Raw genomic sequence first — 17,835 nt, 5'->3', positions numbered from 1 at the left:
TAAAACTCATATTCAAGACTTCGAGGAATGAAAAATAAAGAGAAAAACTTAAGATGATCATTTCTGGCACGTTGAAACAACGATCTTACTTCTGTCCTCTTTATGAATGTGCTCAAGTTCTGTATTTTCAAAAGGACTTCCTTCTCTTAGAACAGGCAGAATGGATGTACGTGTCTATTCATTTAATTGGAAATTTGATCTTTACTAAGTTTTAAATGTTTAACTTCGAAAACTAACATTCTGTCAATACTAGAAGCAATTATCTCATTCTGATTGCAAACAATTTTGTATTAGACTTAGCACTTTTTGGAAGCTTGACTTGGCCAAGCTTAGAGGAGCTGTCTGCCTAGTATTGCTCAGAACTTCTTGAAAGACAGGCCCTGTTAAATATGAGCAGCTTAGCACCTGAGACTGGAACTCCAAAAATTATAGTTATTTTCATGGTCTCTGTCAAATGAAGAGCGCTCGTTGATAAAAGTTCAGACAAAAGCAAGATCAGAAGGAGTGTAAGTGTATGACAGACATTTTTATGCATGAGTTTTACAGAAGAAAGTACAACACCTGAAGCATCTGAATAAGAGTATTTTAAGCTTAAAAGAGTTGGGAGGGTAAGTGGGGAGAAAATTGGAAATGGAAAATTGTGCTTTTCTGTTTCACTCCATCTTTCACCAATAGCAGGATCAATAAAGAAACTTGGAGGCACACGACTGTTACTAGGTGATCCACAAAGATGCCATTTTGCTGTTCAAGCTTTCCAGCATCCTTAGGCATGTTTTATTCTAAAGAATTCATAAGCAAAGAGGGTGTCCCTGCTCGAGTCCTTAACCTTTCTGAACTTGTTCTGTTGGGTGTCTCCCTGATAGAGAGGAATCGTAGACCTTTTGCATCTTCTGAATAAAATGCTCAAGCTTTCATTGTTCAGCAGAAGTCACTCATTACAGTTGTCCACATGACTTGAACTACCTTTTTAAAAACTAGTCTTGTAACTAATGGTTTAGGTCCTATGGATATAAAATTAATATTAAATGACTGCTTTTGTATGTTGACATTTTGATTTTCACACTTTTGTTAAGTCTTTCTTTCCATTTTGAAACAGGTATTTTGTGATGCTAATCAAGTAGTACAAGCCACAGATGTGCTGGATTGGGAAGACAAAGATGCTGCAGAAACGTTGGTCGACAACGTGGTCCATTCCAGGATCATCAATCCTTTACGCCTATTTGTTAAGCCATCTCCAGTACTGAAACACGGCCAGGTGTCCTACTCAGACAGCATAGAAAACTTTTGGGATTGGTTGTCGAACATCACGGAGGTTCAGGAATCTCTTGCACGAACTAAACGCAGGCCAATAGTGAAAACTGGGAAATTCAAGAAAATGTTTGGATGGGGCGACTTCCACTCTAACATCAAAACTGTTAAACTGAACCTCTTGATCACAGGGAAAATCGTTGATCATGGCAACGGAACCTTCAGTGTTTATTTCCGACATAACTCGACGGGTCTTGGAAATGTTTCTGTAAGCCTGGTGCCACCTTCCAAAGTGGTTGAATTTGAATCATCTCCACAGTCAACACTGGAGACCAAGGAATCCAAGGCCTTCAACTGTCGAATTGAGTATGAAAAAACAGACCGCGCTAAAAAAACTGCATTGTGCAATTTTGACCCTTCCAAGATCTGCTATCAAGAGCAGACTCAAAGCCATGTCTCCTGGTTGTGTTCTAAACCATTTAAAGTTATCTGCATTTACATTGCCTTTTACAGCGTAGATTACAAACTGGTGCAAAAGGTCTGTCCTGATTATAATTACCATAGTGAGACTCCATACTTGTCCTCTGGCTGAAACAATGGATATTCTGAGTAACTGTAGAAATACATCATCAGTCATAAAAATAAGTATTTCCGTTAACCTTTTGGAGAGGAATATCTTTTCCTAGCAGGTTAAAAAGTCTTTAAAAACTGTAGCTGTGTTTGTGCTGTATCGTAAATAATCAAACTGTTTATGTAACAAACATTTTCATTTAAGACCATTGCATTTTAGCTCTCTCATCATTAGTAAGGGAACTACCAGGCAGACACGTGAATAAAATCAAACAAAATTATGCACATAATGAACATTAATAAAGAACTGATTTTCAAGATCAAAGTAGACTTGATTGCAGAGAGGTTACTGTCTTTTACTGATTTGGACAACACTTAGCAGGAAGTGATCCCATTTCTTACTGGAAGCTATAGAAGCTGATGATAAAAAGAACAAATGATAAATTAAGACGACTGCCGGCTGCTTATATACAAAATCCAAATAAACAGCTCTCCCACTAATTTCATAAGGAATGTCACACACAGAGGGCTCAAATAATCTAATCCAAATATTAAAAGAAAGTGCTATTTCTATGAAAGAAAGGAAAGGAAATTGCATTTCTATGAGTTGTAGTAGTTATACGTATTCATTGACGTGGAAGAGTGAGTAGTTCTTCCTTCAGGATTCTTACCTGTCGATATGCAGTGAAGTAATTAGACACTGATGTGCTTTAGTTTATTAGACACAAAGTACAGTTTGGTGTACGTTTCTGCCTTCTGTGGTCATCGTTATTTTTAATTATTCTCAAGTATTTACATATATACCAGTACTATTCTCACAGCAATAGAGAGTTTATGTACCTTGTAAAAAGATAATCTCTGTTTAAGCCTGAAAACGGTAACAGAGGCTGGCTTCCATTCAAAGGAAGCAATTATCTTATCTCGCTATCTTAGCCCTCTGAGCACTATGCTATAGCATAGGAAAGTACATCGCAGTAAAAGGCTAACCCCTGAATAATAGAAGCTTTCTGCATAATGACACCCAGTTGTCCTCCTTAGGATGGTATTGCATATTTAAAGTCAATATATAAGCACTGAAAAATAAAGAGGATAACAACAACAACAAAAAAATCTATGCATCTTCACTTCATAAAACAGATTTCAAACCACTGCTATCAATCTAAAAATATTCACCCACACTTTCAGCTAGTACAAAATAGCATTGCTCCAATTGTAACAACTGAGGGTCTGGACATGGTTTTGCTTCTTTAGGACAGACATTGCTCCTGCTGAAGGCAATATCACCACCAGTGATGCAGATTCGAACACAAATCCCCTGCGCTTCCATTGGGTATTGATTTTATTGCTGCTGCCAATTACTGAAAAAAGGTTTGTAAAAAAAAGACAACAAAGTAACAGCTCTAACTTCTGGCTTTTGCCATCATAGTCCTTTTTGACAGGTCTGATGTCACTGTTCCTTTGGAAAAAGGATGCCTGGCTTGAGGAAGAGCTTTTTATTATCTATAAACAAACTATCATGAACGATCTGGGAAAGAAGTTACATAGAGGTTAAATGAAGTACTATTGAAATATGCTGCTCAAGTGCTGTGCACCTGGACAGATGACTGTGACAGCCCAGAAGCACTCATGAGATTAGTTCAGATTTCCTTGATAAAGGCTTACAGAGAAAATTATTCTGTTAAAAACATACAAACATCTGGTTAATTTGTTTTTCTCTTTAAATGACAAGTTTAGTGCGTGGTTTAGTTTGATCGAGAATCTGAATGTTTCCCTTCATGTTAATCCACACGTAGTCTCTCCTGGTCTAAGTGATGTTTTTAAGTTTGTCTTTTACTGTTGATTCCTACAAGATGTTCTACTTCATATTCTGTATAGTGTGCCCTAGTTTTAGCTGTATATAAGCTTGGATTTATTGCTCTATTCTATGAGTTCAGTGTTTGGTGCTTTTGTAACTTAGCTGTAAAGCCATGATTTTATTGCCATGTATTTTTACTCAGCACTATAGGCAACTTAAAGAAAACCCTACATGCTACTTATTGTAGAGTATGTGAAATCATGTATGTATATACACCTAAATACATGTACGCATACAGAACATGTGTACATGTATTTGTAAATAAAGAGAGTTTGCTAAATCTGTCATTGCTTGTGGCATATTTAATTTTTTAAAATGTTATTTCGTACTTATATATATAAAAAAAACTTAAGACACTACAACACATCATTGGACATTTTACCCAACTGGAATTTGTTCTTACATCACAGAATCACAGCCTAGCTGGGGTTGGCAGGCACCTCTGGAGATCTTCTGGTCCAACCCCTTGCTCAGGCACAGTCGGCTAGAGCAGGGTGCCCAGGACCATGTCCAGTCGCGGTTTTAAATATCTTCAAGATGAACTTGATGTGAGACTCCACAGCTTCTCTGGGCAACCTCTTCCAGTGCTCAGTCACCCTCCCCATGAAGCAGTATTTTCTTGTGTTCAAGGGGTATTTCCTGTGTTTCAGTTTGCGGCTGTTGCCTCTTGTCCTGTCACTGAGCACCACTGAGAAGAGTCTGACCCTGTCCTCTTTACACCGTGCCACCAGGTAGTTATAGATTTGGATAAGATCTCTGCAAGCCTTCTCATCTCCAGGCCAAACAGTCCCAGCTCTCTCAGCCTCTCCTCCACTGAGAAATGCTCCAGTCCCTTAGTCATCTCTGTGGCCCTAAGCTATTACATGAGCTATTTAAGTATGCACTACAACAAACTGTACTCCAGGCCTAAGCAGAATAGATTCAATAGCATTTTGTGATGGACAAGAAACAAGATGTATGGTGAAGACGATCATGTCTGTTAAATAATAACTGTTAAATAATAACTGTTAAATAATAACTGTTAAATAATAACTGTTAAATAATAACTGTTAAATAATAACTGTTAAATAATAACTGTTAAATAATAACTGTTAAATAATAACTGTTAAATAATAACTGTTAAATAATAACTGTTAAATAATAACTGTTAAATAATAACTGTTAAATAATAACTGTTAAATAATAACTGTTAAATAATAACTGTTAAATAATAACTGTTAAATAATAACTGTTAAATAATAACTGTTAAATAATAACTGTTAAATAATAACTGTTAAATAATAACTGTTAAATAATAACTGTTAAATAATAACTGTTAAATAATAACTGTTAAATAATAACTGTTAAATAATAACTGTTAAATAATAACTGTTAAATAATAACTGTTAAATAATAACTGTTAAATAATAACTGTTAAATAATAACTGTTAAATAATAACTGTTAAATAATAACTGTTAAATAATAACTGTTAAATAATAACTGTTAAATAATAACTGTTAAATAATAACTGTTAAATAATTATGTAAACTACCTAAAAAAGGACATTAAAAGTAAACAGGTTAGGCTAAATTAGAAGATAGGATGTAGTTGCTCCCAAGAAGAAACTGCGAGAAGCAGAGGCCAACTGTTTCTTCAGTTCTCGCTCAGACAGTGTCTCACTGGAGTAGTTGGAGCTGGAATCCGCTCCCATGCGGATGTCTTCTCACTTCATAGCTGCTTTTCTAGGTTGAGCTTTCCAGACTGCAGAAAGACTAAACCAGACTGTGGGCAAATGAACATTGCTTAGGGAACACCTGAACTGTCTGAGACATATGAGGATTCACATAGAAAGGCTCTTCTCTCAATTCAAATAGTGAACAAAATCCTGAGTTTTATCAGCAGCTGACTAGCACTTGACTAGGTTTGAACACCTGAATTCCTCAAATACCTAGAAGACAAGTGCCCAACCCGTGGCTTTTCACTTAAAACAACACTCAAGCTGGTCAAGGGAAGCTCTTATGATGGTGCCACAACACACAAGCAGCAGCAACGTGCACAGAGTTGCAGAGAAATTGATTCTGCAGCAGCGGGAGGAGGGAGTTAACCAAGACCATTTTAGTTGTGTCACCCAGGGACCCAGCTGCAACCAAATTCAGGCCTGTCTTTCAACAGAGCATTAAGAACAGCTGTTTCATCTCCCCTGTAAATCCCCCCCCCCCCAAGGAGCTTTCCTTCCCCCCAACCTTCAAACTACAGAACACCACAACATCCCCAAGCTGAGCTCACAGAGAAGGTTTTGCTCTGCTCTAGGCTGTGTCTCATGTCACTCAGCATATAATGATATTTCTATAATATTTTAAATAGTGATGTGCGTGTGTGCATGCATGCAGTAGGGGAATTAATTTTTCATTTTTTCCTCCTTTAGCCTGCGAAAGCAAACTTTTCAGCCTCTCCGGAGAAGGGCTGCATCACAGAGAGAAAGAACACATGCTCACGAAGATAAGATTGCCATAGCTCTGGAGCAGCAGCAGCGTGAGCATGGAGAGCTCCCAAGAAACCTTCATTGTCTTCACGTTGGCAGTGACAATCACTGACAACGGTAAGAACAATACCGAGGACAATGCTTCACTGGAGAAAAGCCTCAGAGAATCCTGAAAATTAAAAGTTAAAAAAACCAACCAAACAAAACAAACACATAGAAGTGTTATTATTTCTTCCACCCATCTGCAGCTTAGACAAAAGCGTGAAGAAACTTTCCCCTTTATCTGAGAGGTGTTTGGCCTCACAGGAACATTTGGTTGGAAGGAGCAGAATTTGATCCCAGTGACAGTTATCAAACCTGCTTGTCTTCCTCCACCTCTAGTGGTCACCACCTTACACACCATCCTGTGTAAGTTGTAGCCTTCTGAAAGGCAACAGTAAGGAGGGTCTGGCCTCACAGTGTGAGGAGAGACCGTGGTTGCACACCAGGAGACAATACAAAGTGGGGCAACCCTGTGTTTGAACTGCTCTATGGCAAAAGACTGAGCCCTATGCAGCTTGGAGAAAGAAAGAAGAAAAACCCACACACCACACACACAATTCCCCAGAACCAAAGGCGTCGGCAGATAAAGTGAGACGCTTGCTTCTCGCGACTATCGCTTCAGGCTGCGCAAGTGTCTGGTGAAAGGCACTTCACTACTTTGTGACTCACCTTGACCATCTGTACAGGTGAACGGTACCTTTGAAGAAGACTTAGGTGTTTGCTTTAAATTCAAACATTTTCCCAGGGAGAAGATCCCGCTCACCAAACTCTAGCCTGCTCCTGTCCTTCATCAGGAACATTTCAACAGTTTTCTAAATGCTTTTGTGCACATCAGGCAATGAGAAAGATCCCGACACTCGCATCCTTCTCCTCAAGCATTAGCACAAAGAAACAACTTAACAGCTGTACTCACTCACATCCTACCTATGGCACGAGGAGAGTGAGGGAGGGAGGCAGCCTTGGTATCAAAAATCAGTCATGCCAGAAAATTTGCCATGAACCACTAAGTTTTTCCAATTACACTAGTTTGAAAATTGGCTTAGAAGCATTTACAGTACATTTTTTTCATATCAGTTGAGAGAGACTTAACCACCCCCCTCCCAACTTTTTATCTTATTCAAGTCACGATCAAATGAAAAAAGTTATACAAATCTAGCAAGGTAAGCAAAACACATCCCATAAACCTGACAAAGTGGCAGACTTAATTAACTCAAATTTCACACTACTCATGTAAACAGAATTAAATTCAATCTAATTTTGCACAGAACCAGCCATACTTTTAGCTATCTATTATCCAGAAAGATGTTTTTAGTTATTTTCAGACAAGTTTCAGTAATTGTTCCTCTTGTGACTCTTATTCAGAGGATTTTAAAATAAGAATCTGGATAGCATTTCAAGAATCTTAAAATAATTTTGTGTAGAAACTGGAGAAGAACACAACATACCATCTTTAGAAAGTGTCCCAAGTAGGCAATAGCTACTGATGACTATAGCAAACATCTTTCTCATTTAACTAAAAAGAAAACGTCTAGTATATTTTAATTGAATGCAAACCTCAACAGTAAAGTCTTGCATTAATTTATATCATTGCAAATACGCATTTAAAATCCTTACTATTTAAATATGCTCACTCCTGGTCTCTCCAACACTCGGATACGCATGCATAGAGAAATCCAGTAAAAAGATAATTCTCTATATACACATAAACATCAGCCTATTTTTCCTTCAGCTAGTAGACAGTATAGCATTGCAGGAACGATGGACATTGAGCCTGTTCTTTTTTAATCATTTCAGTTTGAACGTGGAAGCTACTTTGTTCAGCTTTGCATCCCCCTCCCCTTTCTTTTTCCCCCCCTCAGGAGTTTCCTCATTGGATCCTGAGACGCTTCTTCTGCTGGTAAACAAAATTGGCGGCCTGATCCTGCCGCAAGCCCCGCCGCCTCTCAATCATTGCGGCGCTGGCTATATTGTGCTGGGACTCGGGGCTCTCTTCCCACCCCGCCGTATGTGCGCGAGGTCCCCAGCTGTTACATCGAGACACAACCCTCTGTACTACAGCAGCAAGCAAGACAGAAAACACATGCGGAGCATCGTTTGCTGTGACCTCACTAGGTTGTTACATTTGTGCTCTTCTTTTTAGGGGAAATTGGCTAGTTAGAGCTAAAAAAAAAAAAAAAAAAAAAAAAAACAAATGCCCAGATAGTCCTGATGCCACTGGAAGAGCTCTTGTAGCAACTAGGTGAAGGTATTCAGCACAAATCCGCATCCTGTGGTTCTTTTTTTTTTTTTTGATTGTGTGTAATTCAAGGACGTTCGAATTTGCTATTTATTTTGTGCTCTGTTGACCAACACGATCTGAATAATGTTTTATTTATGGTATAATAATGATTCAAAATTTCCACTGTTCATATTCAAATATGCAGAGTTAAAAAGACAATAACAAGTCACATATACTAAGCAGCTCAATGAAATGCACATCAATCAAGCAGATTTTTTTTTAAGCCGTAGGATGCCTCGTTTGAGAAACGAGGCTACACCATTCCCATCTGTCCCTTACGTACACTTCTCACATACGTTCACTTGAAGGAGTTTACTTCTTGTGGTCTAAAGCTATCAAATAAAATGACATTCCTAACATACTGGCAACTAGCAATGAATCATACTTAGTGACAAATACGATACAGGTAGTATTCTCTTTTTCAAAAACTAATTCCTAGGTTTTTATCAGAACTCAACTTTCACAAAACATCCCGCTTCAGACAAACCACACCGCACTTCGACAGTCTCCTAACACAGGTCTGCAAAAGCTGCTCAAATCTGTGTTCAGAGATGATGGATCAGACCAAATCTACTCTACCAGATGGTGCCAACAACGTGACATAGCAACATCTTCCTGTAGAGACTGCTGCTGCCTACTAAATTGCACAGCTTTCCTGACCAAAATATATCTATTGTTTTTTGTCAGAAGCAAGCCTCTAGCTGTTGGTACTCTCAAGTAAGAACTCCAGTAAGTCTAGACTAATTTTTAAAGGAAAAAAAAGAAACCCACAAAAAACCTCACTTTTCCAAGCACATAATTCAGTCTCTAACTCAGTACAAATCTAGCACCAGCTGTAGGCCAATTAAAAAACAATTAAGTTCATGGGATAACAGTTTACTCAGGAAAACAAAAAACAACCTGGGAGCTGGAAGTGCCCGTCAGCCACAGCCGCAGAGCCGGGGCTGCCTGTTTGAGGGACAATATTGTGTCGCTGTTCATCATACCAGAGCCTCAGTTCCTCCTGAGGCCATGCCAAAGCATGATCTTATTTAAAGCCATCCAGGGGGTTAGCGAGCACCAGGTTCACCCCTTTACACCTTCTGACCACATTCACATCTCCTCCTCTGTCCTTACCCATTGCTCTTAACTGTCCAACAGTACCTGGCAAAAGGGCAATAACATGACTAACTTGACTTCTCAGGATCTGGGCAGGCTGTGATCCCTTCCAGCTCCTCGTGGAGCAACGGGCAGGATTCGGGGCTCGCGCCCCAAGCGGGACATGGGACACCACGGGGCACAGTCCCTTGGGAGCCACCGAGCATGGCTCTGCCGCAGCAGTAACTGAAAGCTGCTCTTTGGCAGCTGCTTCTGAAACATTTTCTCAGCTGTTCCACTACTTTCCTCGCATCTCTCGCTGTAACCATCTTGGGAAACGGGGAACATTTATTATCAGCCTGATCTGAGACTAATGTCTCATCATGTTTCAGTCATCATTCTGTGTGCCTGTCCTTGGCAGCTTTACATTTTAGCCACCGCAGATGCAAATCCAGTTTCTCTGTTCTCTTGCCTCATTCCCAGATAGTATGTGGCTCTTTCATCATTATGCAGTCAATTAGGCTTTGGCTACCTTATCTTAACAGCCCCAAATAAGCTGGTGATCTTCTTGAAAGGTGATACATTATAATTGGTTCCAAATTGACAAGAAAGAGAACAGTGAAATATGAGGTGGTGAGGTTGAGTTAGCCCTAGAGTTAAAAAATGGCTAAAGAAAAAAAAAAAAAAGCACATTAAGTTATCAGGTTGTTTGCTTAGATCTTCTAGTATCTGCCAGATTTGTATTATCTGTTACAGCTGATGTTTCTCCCCAGGAAAAAAGACTTGGAATCTTTTGTTCTGGAGATCCCACAGACAACACTGTCACTGCCAGCTTACAAAACACCTGCTATGAAAGAGAAGAGAGCTACATTGGGGGAGAGGGCGAAGGTTGTAAAAGTCTGATTTAGGGTGCATTTCAGGTGCCCTCTCGACACGTCTGCTTAGCTTGAAGAATTTTGGGGGCCCTACAGGTCTGCCTTTTGGCTCAATCCCAGGCAAGCTCAAAGCAGATAACTCACTTCCTTCTGGCTGGAACTCAGGAACATCGCCGCAGGTTTCCTATATCGCTGTGAGTTACAAAAGCGATAAATGCTTAAGCAGTCCTGAGAGCCAGGTCCCTGAACACAGCATGCCCTCTCCCAGATAAGTATCCCAGTTACGAGTTTTTCTGATGGATGGCCAGTGACTGCATCTGCTGTGTGTCCACTCTTTAAGAGTCCCTGATGAAGTGCAAGTCACCCTGAGCTCTTCTAAAGAGTCATGCAAGCATCTCCTCTCTAGAGAGGGTTTGGGGAGCCAGGTGGCAGCACAGACTGGGAGACCCCAGCGGAGAAGCTCGTGAGCCGGTGCTGCTCCTGGCACCAGCTGTGAGCACCCTGAGTGCTTCTAACATGGGAGGTCAAGCTCTGAGCATCTGTCCAGAGACGTGGCAACAGCAGCGTTACCTGCTATAGTGAGCTGCATAACAACCACTACTTATTTTCTTGCAAGCTGTTAAAAAAAAAAAAAAAAAGCTTTCTAAGTTTTTCAAGCTGATTTTAACATTTGAGAACATGAGGCCACCTGTTTCAGCATAGTATGAGAACCAAACAGTGAGGAGCTTTCGCTCTATTTTAAGTCAATACTACCTGCACTGTTCTACCAACACTTCTTTGTTTCTGGGGCACTTGCAGCAGTGGAAGGTGATGCCGAGCAGTCCTACACTGCTAACCTAGGATTCCACTGCAGAGTATTTAATGCAGATTTCTTCAGAAGTAAACTAAAGGATTAAAATATTTCAAGATGCTACATTTAAGATGATAAGCAAACCTGTTTAATATAGTACTTGAGAGGTGGATTGGAATTAAATATATCTGACATAAGACTACTTAACGGTAGCATTTCTGACTTCAATCATTAAAGATTTGGATTAGCCAAAGTACTCCGAGAAAACGTGGTGGCTGCTCACCTGAGCTTCCTAGAGGCGATGCCATACAGGCGAATGCTCTGTTCTCAGGGAATGCCTTCTCTTTCACTTTATTCTCCTGTTCGTAAAGCAAATATACCATAAATACAAGACTCGCTGTGTTTTGCCAGAGCCAAGCACAACCTGACTGCTCAAAGTAAAAGCAGCACCACAGATGAATAGTGTGCAGGGCAGTCCAGACTGATTAGGTCAGCCAAGCTCAGTGTGTCAAGACATAAGGGATAGTTGTCATTTTATTTGGCAAAAGGGGTGGAAATAAAAATATATTTGGTATGTAACACATCTTCAAAATAAGCAGAGACCTTTATTTAACACACAAGTATCAAATCGTGTTGCCAGAAGCAGATTAACTGAAGCTTCCAGGAAAAACGGAGTTTGTTTCACTTTGACTTTTATTCCCACTTGAATTAAGCTGCTAATGTTACACCAGCTCATTTGAATTTTTTGAATTGGTTTTGCATAGTATCATTTACTGATGTACTATCTTTAATTACATAACACACACACACACACACTCTCCAACTGTATTATTAATGAAAGTGTTTTTAATTAAATGGCTCTCAGCATAATATTCAGTCATTAATTTCACATGTTCAGGATGTGGAGAGATTCTATTCTTATGGTCTGGGGAAACTTTGTACTTTAGATGAGGGATACATCCAAAGTGATAGTTTTAGAGTGAAGCTGAAAATCATTATGAGCATTGGATTACCCTCTCAGCAGCTGGCACCGCAGTTCTGCTCTAGTGGGTATTAGCTATTCTTCAGCTGGAAGCACTCCTTTCACTCTGCCATGCTTCACTGTTGATAGTTTTCAAATGCCTCTCGCTGGATTCATGTATATTCCACAGCGAATAATATAATCGGTTATCTTTCAGGAACAATTTATATTGGACACTAAGGCTACACCTTCCACAATAAGAAACTCTGCATTCTCCTTTCTTATTATATGATGCCTACCTGCCTCCACTCTTAAACATTCGGCGTGCCTAGAATTGACAAACAGTATCCCTGTTTTTAGAGTTTGGGATTTTTCTGCTCATCCACCAGATGAAGACAGAGATGGACACTAGTACATCATGCAGCCTTTGCTGTAGGCATTCTTATCGTTCACCTGATGCAAAGATCATTAATTATGGCAAAGAGAATAGAGAACATCATTTAAACAACTCAACTTTCAAACTAGAACAAATTTAACATTACCTTATTCAAGGATGGCAAGTAGACCTCTTCTCCATCCCAATCTGGGAAAGATAGCCCACCCAAGGTGTCACAGAATCACAGAATCGTTTAGGTCCTGTACAAGCCTTTCCGTTCTGCAGTATCTGCTGAAGGAATTCATTTTCACCTCGGTGTATGCCCTCTATTTATCAATTAAAAAGAAATCTCTGGTTTTTAAAAGGAGATTCTACAACACCAGGAGGACTTCTAACCTTGGAACTCATTTTTCTGTTTTTCTACAAGGGCTAAAGGAACTTAGGAGTAACTAGGTTGCAAGCTACTACGTGTGTTTGACTTGTGAATTTTGTTGCAAGTGTAGCTATTTTCCCCAAAGGCAAAATAATATGAAACAGTATTCTGGTAGGACTACTTCTAGGACTCACACCCTCCAGTTAGTCTCTTAGTTTCAAGGCATTAAAGTCCTAGCAACACAGTCCCAGACCTTTGTTTTTGAGCACTGAAGTCCTTCCCAAGAAACTGTCCTCCAGTTTCTTAGGCTTAACAGCTTTTCCCCACTGCTAAGTCACATGGCGAGAGGAGAGGGCCCTGCCCTTCCCATTCTCCTGATAGAGTGATGTCCTGGTTTACATCTTACCTGATGCTTCAGCTCCCCCTGTGCCTCAGCTCAACTCCCTGCTGTAATTCCAAAGCTTCCCCACTCTTCTGGGTTTGTTTTTCTGCCATGCTGCTCTATGGCCGCAATCCTCTTTGACCTCAAGGTGCTGCAGCAGGCCCTTCAGGATCTGCTCTTGCAGCCTAACTGGAGCAAGACACCTGCCACAAGCTCTTGCAGCTTCTTTCTCAGCACAGCCAAGCAAAGAAAACCTTCTGAAGGAGAACGAGAGAGACTGAGAACAGTATGAATTAGGATAAATGCTCAAACCCTTCTGTCAGGGAGATGGAATTGGTCTCTGCCTTGAAAACTGAAAGGCCATTAGCTAATAAGGTCACAAATCCTCACCAAAAGTTACATTGAGATTCATCCCAGAATCTAGCGTACTAACTGAGAGAAAAGGCACAGAGGCAGACCACAGCTAACTACGGGCTAACAGCAACAGCACCCAGATTTACAATAGCCTTAGCATCACGTTAAGGACAATTGCCTCTCATGGTTTTTAAAGGGAAGAGGAAAGGAAGAGTGAACATAGCAATGTTTAATGAATTCTGCCGTGCCATAAAGATACTGTACATGGACCTCCAGAGCATTTAAAAATGGGTTTCAGAGAAAAATAACTTGTTTTTCACATGACAAGACTAATTATAATGTGTGCCCACATTCCAAGCATTTCATGTCTACACTAAACATTGCACCATAATGAAGATAATTGAAAGTATGACTTTCATCAATATTTAATTAGCATTTGATGCTAACTCATTATTTTGGTACAATTAATTTGACATCTTGCTGTATGGCCTGCACAGATTTCCTTCCAGAGGGTTGTATTATCAGTGGGACAGTAACACTAGACATGTATACCCTCCCTGAGGCTTCTAGAGGACTATGAAATATGGATAATATGATTGATATTTTAATCTACTTTAGGATATGAAAGCCTAATATTGAAGCTCAAATTAAGCACGTGTATTTGGTTAATGCATTTTGTAATGACAGAAATATTCTACTAAACTAACATTTTCAGAAAATGAATTGTGCCATCATCACACCTGCCTTTTCTCACCGATTCTCCCAGCTTCTGTACACAGTGATAATTCAGTAAACTGAACTAGCAGTGCCTTATTTTAGCAATTGAAAGCTTTAGTAAATAACAATTTTATGATCATTCCCTATAACCATATAGGCTGTTCTACAGAAAAATGGATCTTCAGATGATCCAGAATACTAGATCATTCCTAATGACCTGGAGATATTCTACAAAAGAGTAGATGGATAAAGGATAGTGGATGCAGTGAATGCGTTACAAAGACACTTCCAGTCATTTTGCCAATCAGACCTTTAGAAAGGTCTTTTAGTAGACATAATTCAAAGCACACACATTTCTACACCCTTAGAAAGGTGTTCCTTATCCAGAGGATTCTGTGCACATCAGCAAATGTGGTATTACAATTATGAAGGAAGAGAGGCAAAGAAAGTAGGCTAATAAAGTCTTGACAGAAAAAAGTTGAAAATGCATTGCTTATATTCCCAGATGTTAAATGAAGTGCTTGAATAGATCCAGGAAGTGTTCCATATAAGGATTTTCTGAACTATAAGACTTCCTTGAGGCAATACTGAGCCCATTTCCAGAAATGGAAAAAACCCACTGCCATAGGAGATGCCACTCTTGATAGAGGACAGTAGATAATAGATAGATAGTAGGTAATAGAAGATGGGTGGTAAACAGGATCCTGTGGCAATTTTGTCAGCACTCATGGGGTTTTATTTCAACGTTTTGATTTGTACAGTGATGAGATCTTAATGGATAAAGTTTCAAATCTATATTCCTCTTTAGCCCTGACATTACATGGCTGCGCAGCGTTGCCTCTACTGAGTAGATCATAGCAATTTAGCAAGACTAGCAGTATTTCAACCACCATTGTTAATATTGGAGCTTGCAGGTGAACTTAGCTTATTCTTATAATACGTGGAATAGTTTTGGTTTTGTAGTCAATTAAAAGACAATACCATAGACACATTAAATATTTCAGGACCCCTAGTCCGTACTTTTCATAGAAGGTATAAAGCACTTCACACTCAGCGCTCCACCAATCTGCAAAAGTCAAAGTGTTTTACCATTTTAATTGCAGCAAATTTCAAAAGCCTGCAGGAAACATGGAGACTCTTCAGGCAACACAGTAACTTAGGTATCTGCAGTTTAAAGAAACATCCAGTGTATGCACTTTGATACACATGTGTAGTTGCATATAATCTACCATTTTCAGAAGACAAGGGACAACAGTTGGTGAAAACTGCTGAAAGCGACTGGATTTTCAAAACTGCTGTGCACATTCAAAATTGTTGTTCATTTTAAGTTTGACTAGTTTAAGCATCTTAAAAGTTGGCATTACCCCCAAAGTTTGATATGCTTAACAAAGCTTTAATGAGTGTTGCAAATCATGAACTGGTACTAACAGCTCTAAGTGGGAAGTTTTAAGATCTGCTTTTAAAGCTGTTTTCCTTCACTTTGCACAAGCTCACATAATCCCCTCCAGCTGATTGATTTTCATAATTTTCCTCACTTCTAGGGATATTTTCAATCACTCACTACTAGCATTTTTTAAGGAAAAAATGGTTGTTTCTTTAATGATTTCCAAGTGAAGCCAAATCTAATGAACAGATCCTGTAAGTTCATACTTTTGAAAGCTAGTAAGACAATAAAATTCATGTCTAGCATGCTAATGCAGCAGCATATCTAAAGAAAAACAGGAAAGTAACCACTGTTTAACCAACTGAAAAACTGTTGCTCCACCAGCTTGGCCAATGTTGTTTTTAACATGCAGGCTCTCGCATGTGTTTTGGTTCAAATCCCATTACAGGGCTCCAAAAGGACAAACATCATACTGAAACACAGTTCCTGGGCAAGGACCAAAGAAAAGTTCTTCTTCCTCTCTGAATTCTTCCTTCTGATCTCTAAATGCAGTTAGGATAAATCTGCCCTACACAAAGGCAGAAACAGGCTATTGACCATTGTGCTCGTAACAGAGCCAGAACCTACTTCCTAGTGTCAGTCCTCTTTGCCTTCTTCCTTTCCTGCTGTCACCCAGGAGACTGGCCACAGGGGTAGGAGAAAGAATAAGCAGGAAGGAATATTTGGCCTGAAATAGGAAAAATGTCACATCGCGTTACTTCCAACTCAAACTTGCTGGAAATACTCACCACCCTTGTGCATTCTTGCTTATCAATTAAGTGATGTCTCCTCTGTTTTTAACACTTGCCAAGACAGACAAGAAAAATTCCACAAACCAGCAAGAACAACAAACTCGTAACCACATCATCTTTTCCTGGTTTGCAGGAGACATTCTCACCTATTTATGCACTCTTATGCAAGAATTAAGTGTGAACAACCTCATAATAAATCCTAGACAGACTTCTTTTTTTGTTTACTGTATGCATGCAGTAAGTGTACTTCAGGGAAATTAATTCTAAATGCACAGAGCTAGTGATCAAACCAGTAGCAGCTACAAAATCCAATTATATAGCATGCTGAAGCAGGTTTATATTATGCATTTAGAGAACTGGCTAGAAAAAACAAGCATTTCTACTGGTAGAGAAAAGTACTGACACAAAAGCTGAAGAAGCTGAAGTCTAGAGATACATGATGCATGCTTACCATGAAAACAGCTGTAGTGATCAGTGCTCCAAGACATTTTTTACTACCCCTCTGCTAATTCCTGCTGCCCTGCTGAAGAGCACTGGTGAGGACAGAACATGAATGTCCTTCTTCACTCCACCCTCTGCTTAGCCATTCTACCTTAAACTGCTGACTAAATAGCTTTGACAACCATTTGTGAGGACATTGAACTTCAGCAGATGAGCAGTGAAGCTGCAGCTCTATCCAGACAGCAGGCAGCTCTAGGGGAAATGGCGTTTCCATTATAGATATTTAACCCTGCAGTTATCTGCAGGAATAGAAGGCAGCTCTGTCACTGAGATAAAAGTTTAGCCTTATGAGAGCCATATAATGATTACAAAATTATGCCAGCAGTTATCAATGGTTCTGCGATAGGAATCTCTACATACAACTAAACAAGCAACTTATTTTTATTACTGGTGTGATCTCAGTGACACTGAATGTTTTTGAATCAGCCCAGTTTCTTGGGTTTGTTTGTTTTTAAAGAGTAAAATTAGAAGAAAAACATTCGTGTCAGGAAAATTTCTTTCCATTTTTGTAATTTATGTTAAAACAGAATTAAGGATTATTGTTAGTCTCAGTGGACCACCACCTTCCTCTGAACACTTTTATCAGAGGAATCAGTATGTGCTTAGTTTGCATGCTGAGTCTGTTTAATTCAGTGCAATCAACAAGTCCATAGCCTTCCCTCTCTGCTTGCTTGTGGAATGCAAAGATGATTATTTTTGATTTACGCAGAATAAGACCAACTTGGAAATGCACTTGTTCTTATACAAGGTGGAACATCTTCAACAGATGATTATTCGACAGGAACCTTTTCCTAACTGG

At 39.5% G+C, this 17,835-nt stretch overlaps 1 protein-coding gene across 5 annotated transcripts in view; it reads left to right on the top strand.

Annotated features, from left to right (window-relative positions):
- The window catches only part of NXPH2 (neurexophilin 2), a 38,739-nt gene extending 34,779 nt beyond the window's left edge, over positions 1-3,960 (top strand). For all 5 annotated transcript variants that reach the window (XM_068949277.1, XM_068949276.1, XM_068949274.1 and 2 more), the window contains one exon: positions 1,097-3,960. In XM_068949277.1, the coding sequence (XP_068805378.1) occupies positions 1,097-1,840 (744 nt within the window). In that variant the 3' untranslated portion in view covers positions 1,841-3,960. The remainder of the gene's footprint in view (positions 1-1,096) is intronic.
- Positions 3,961-17,835: the final 13,875 nt, after the last annotated feature.

This window comes from Struthio camelus, chromosome 6 (assembly GCF_040807025.1).
Source record: "Struthio camelus isolate bStrCam1 chromosome 6, bStrCam1.hap1, whole genome shotgun sequence".
NCBI classification, from domain to species: Eukaryota; Metazoa; Chordata; class Aves; order Struthioniformes; family Struthionidae; genus Struthio; species Struthio camelus.
The sequence above is the reverse complement of the archived record's forward strand: the minus strand, read 5'-3'. Positions and strand labels throughout refer to the sequence as shown.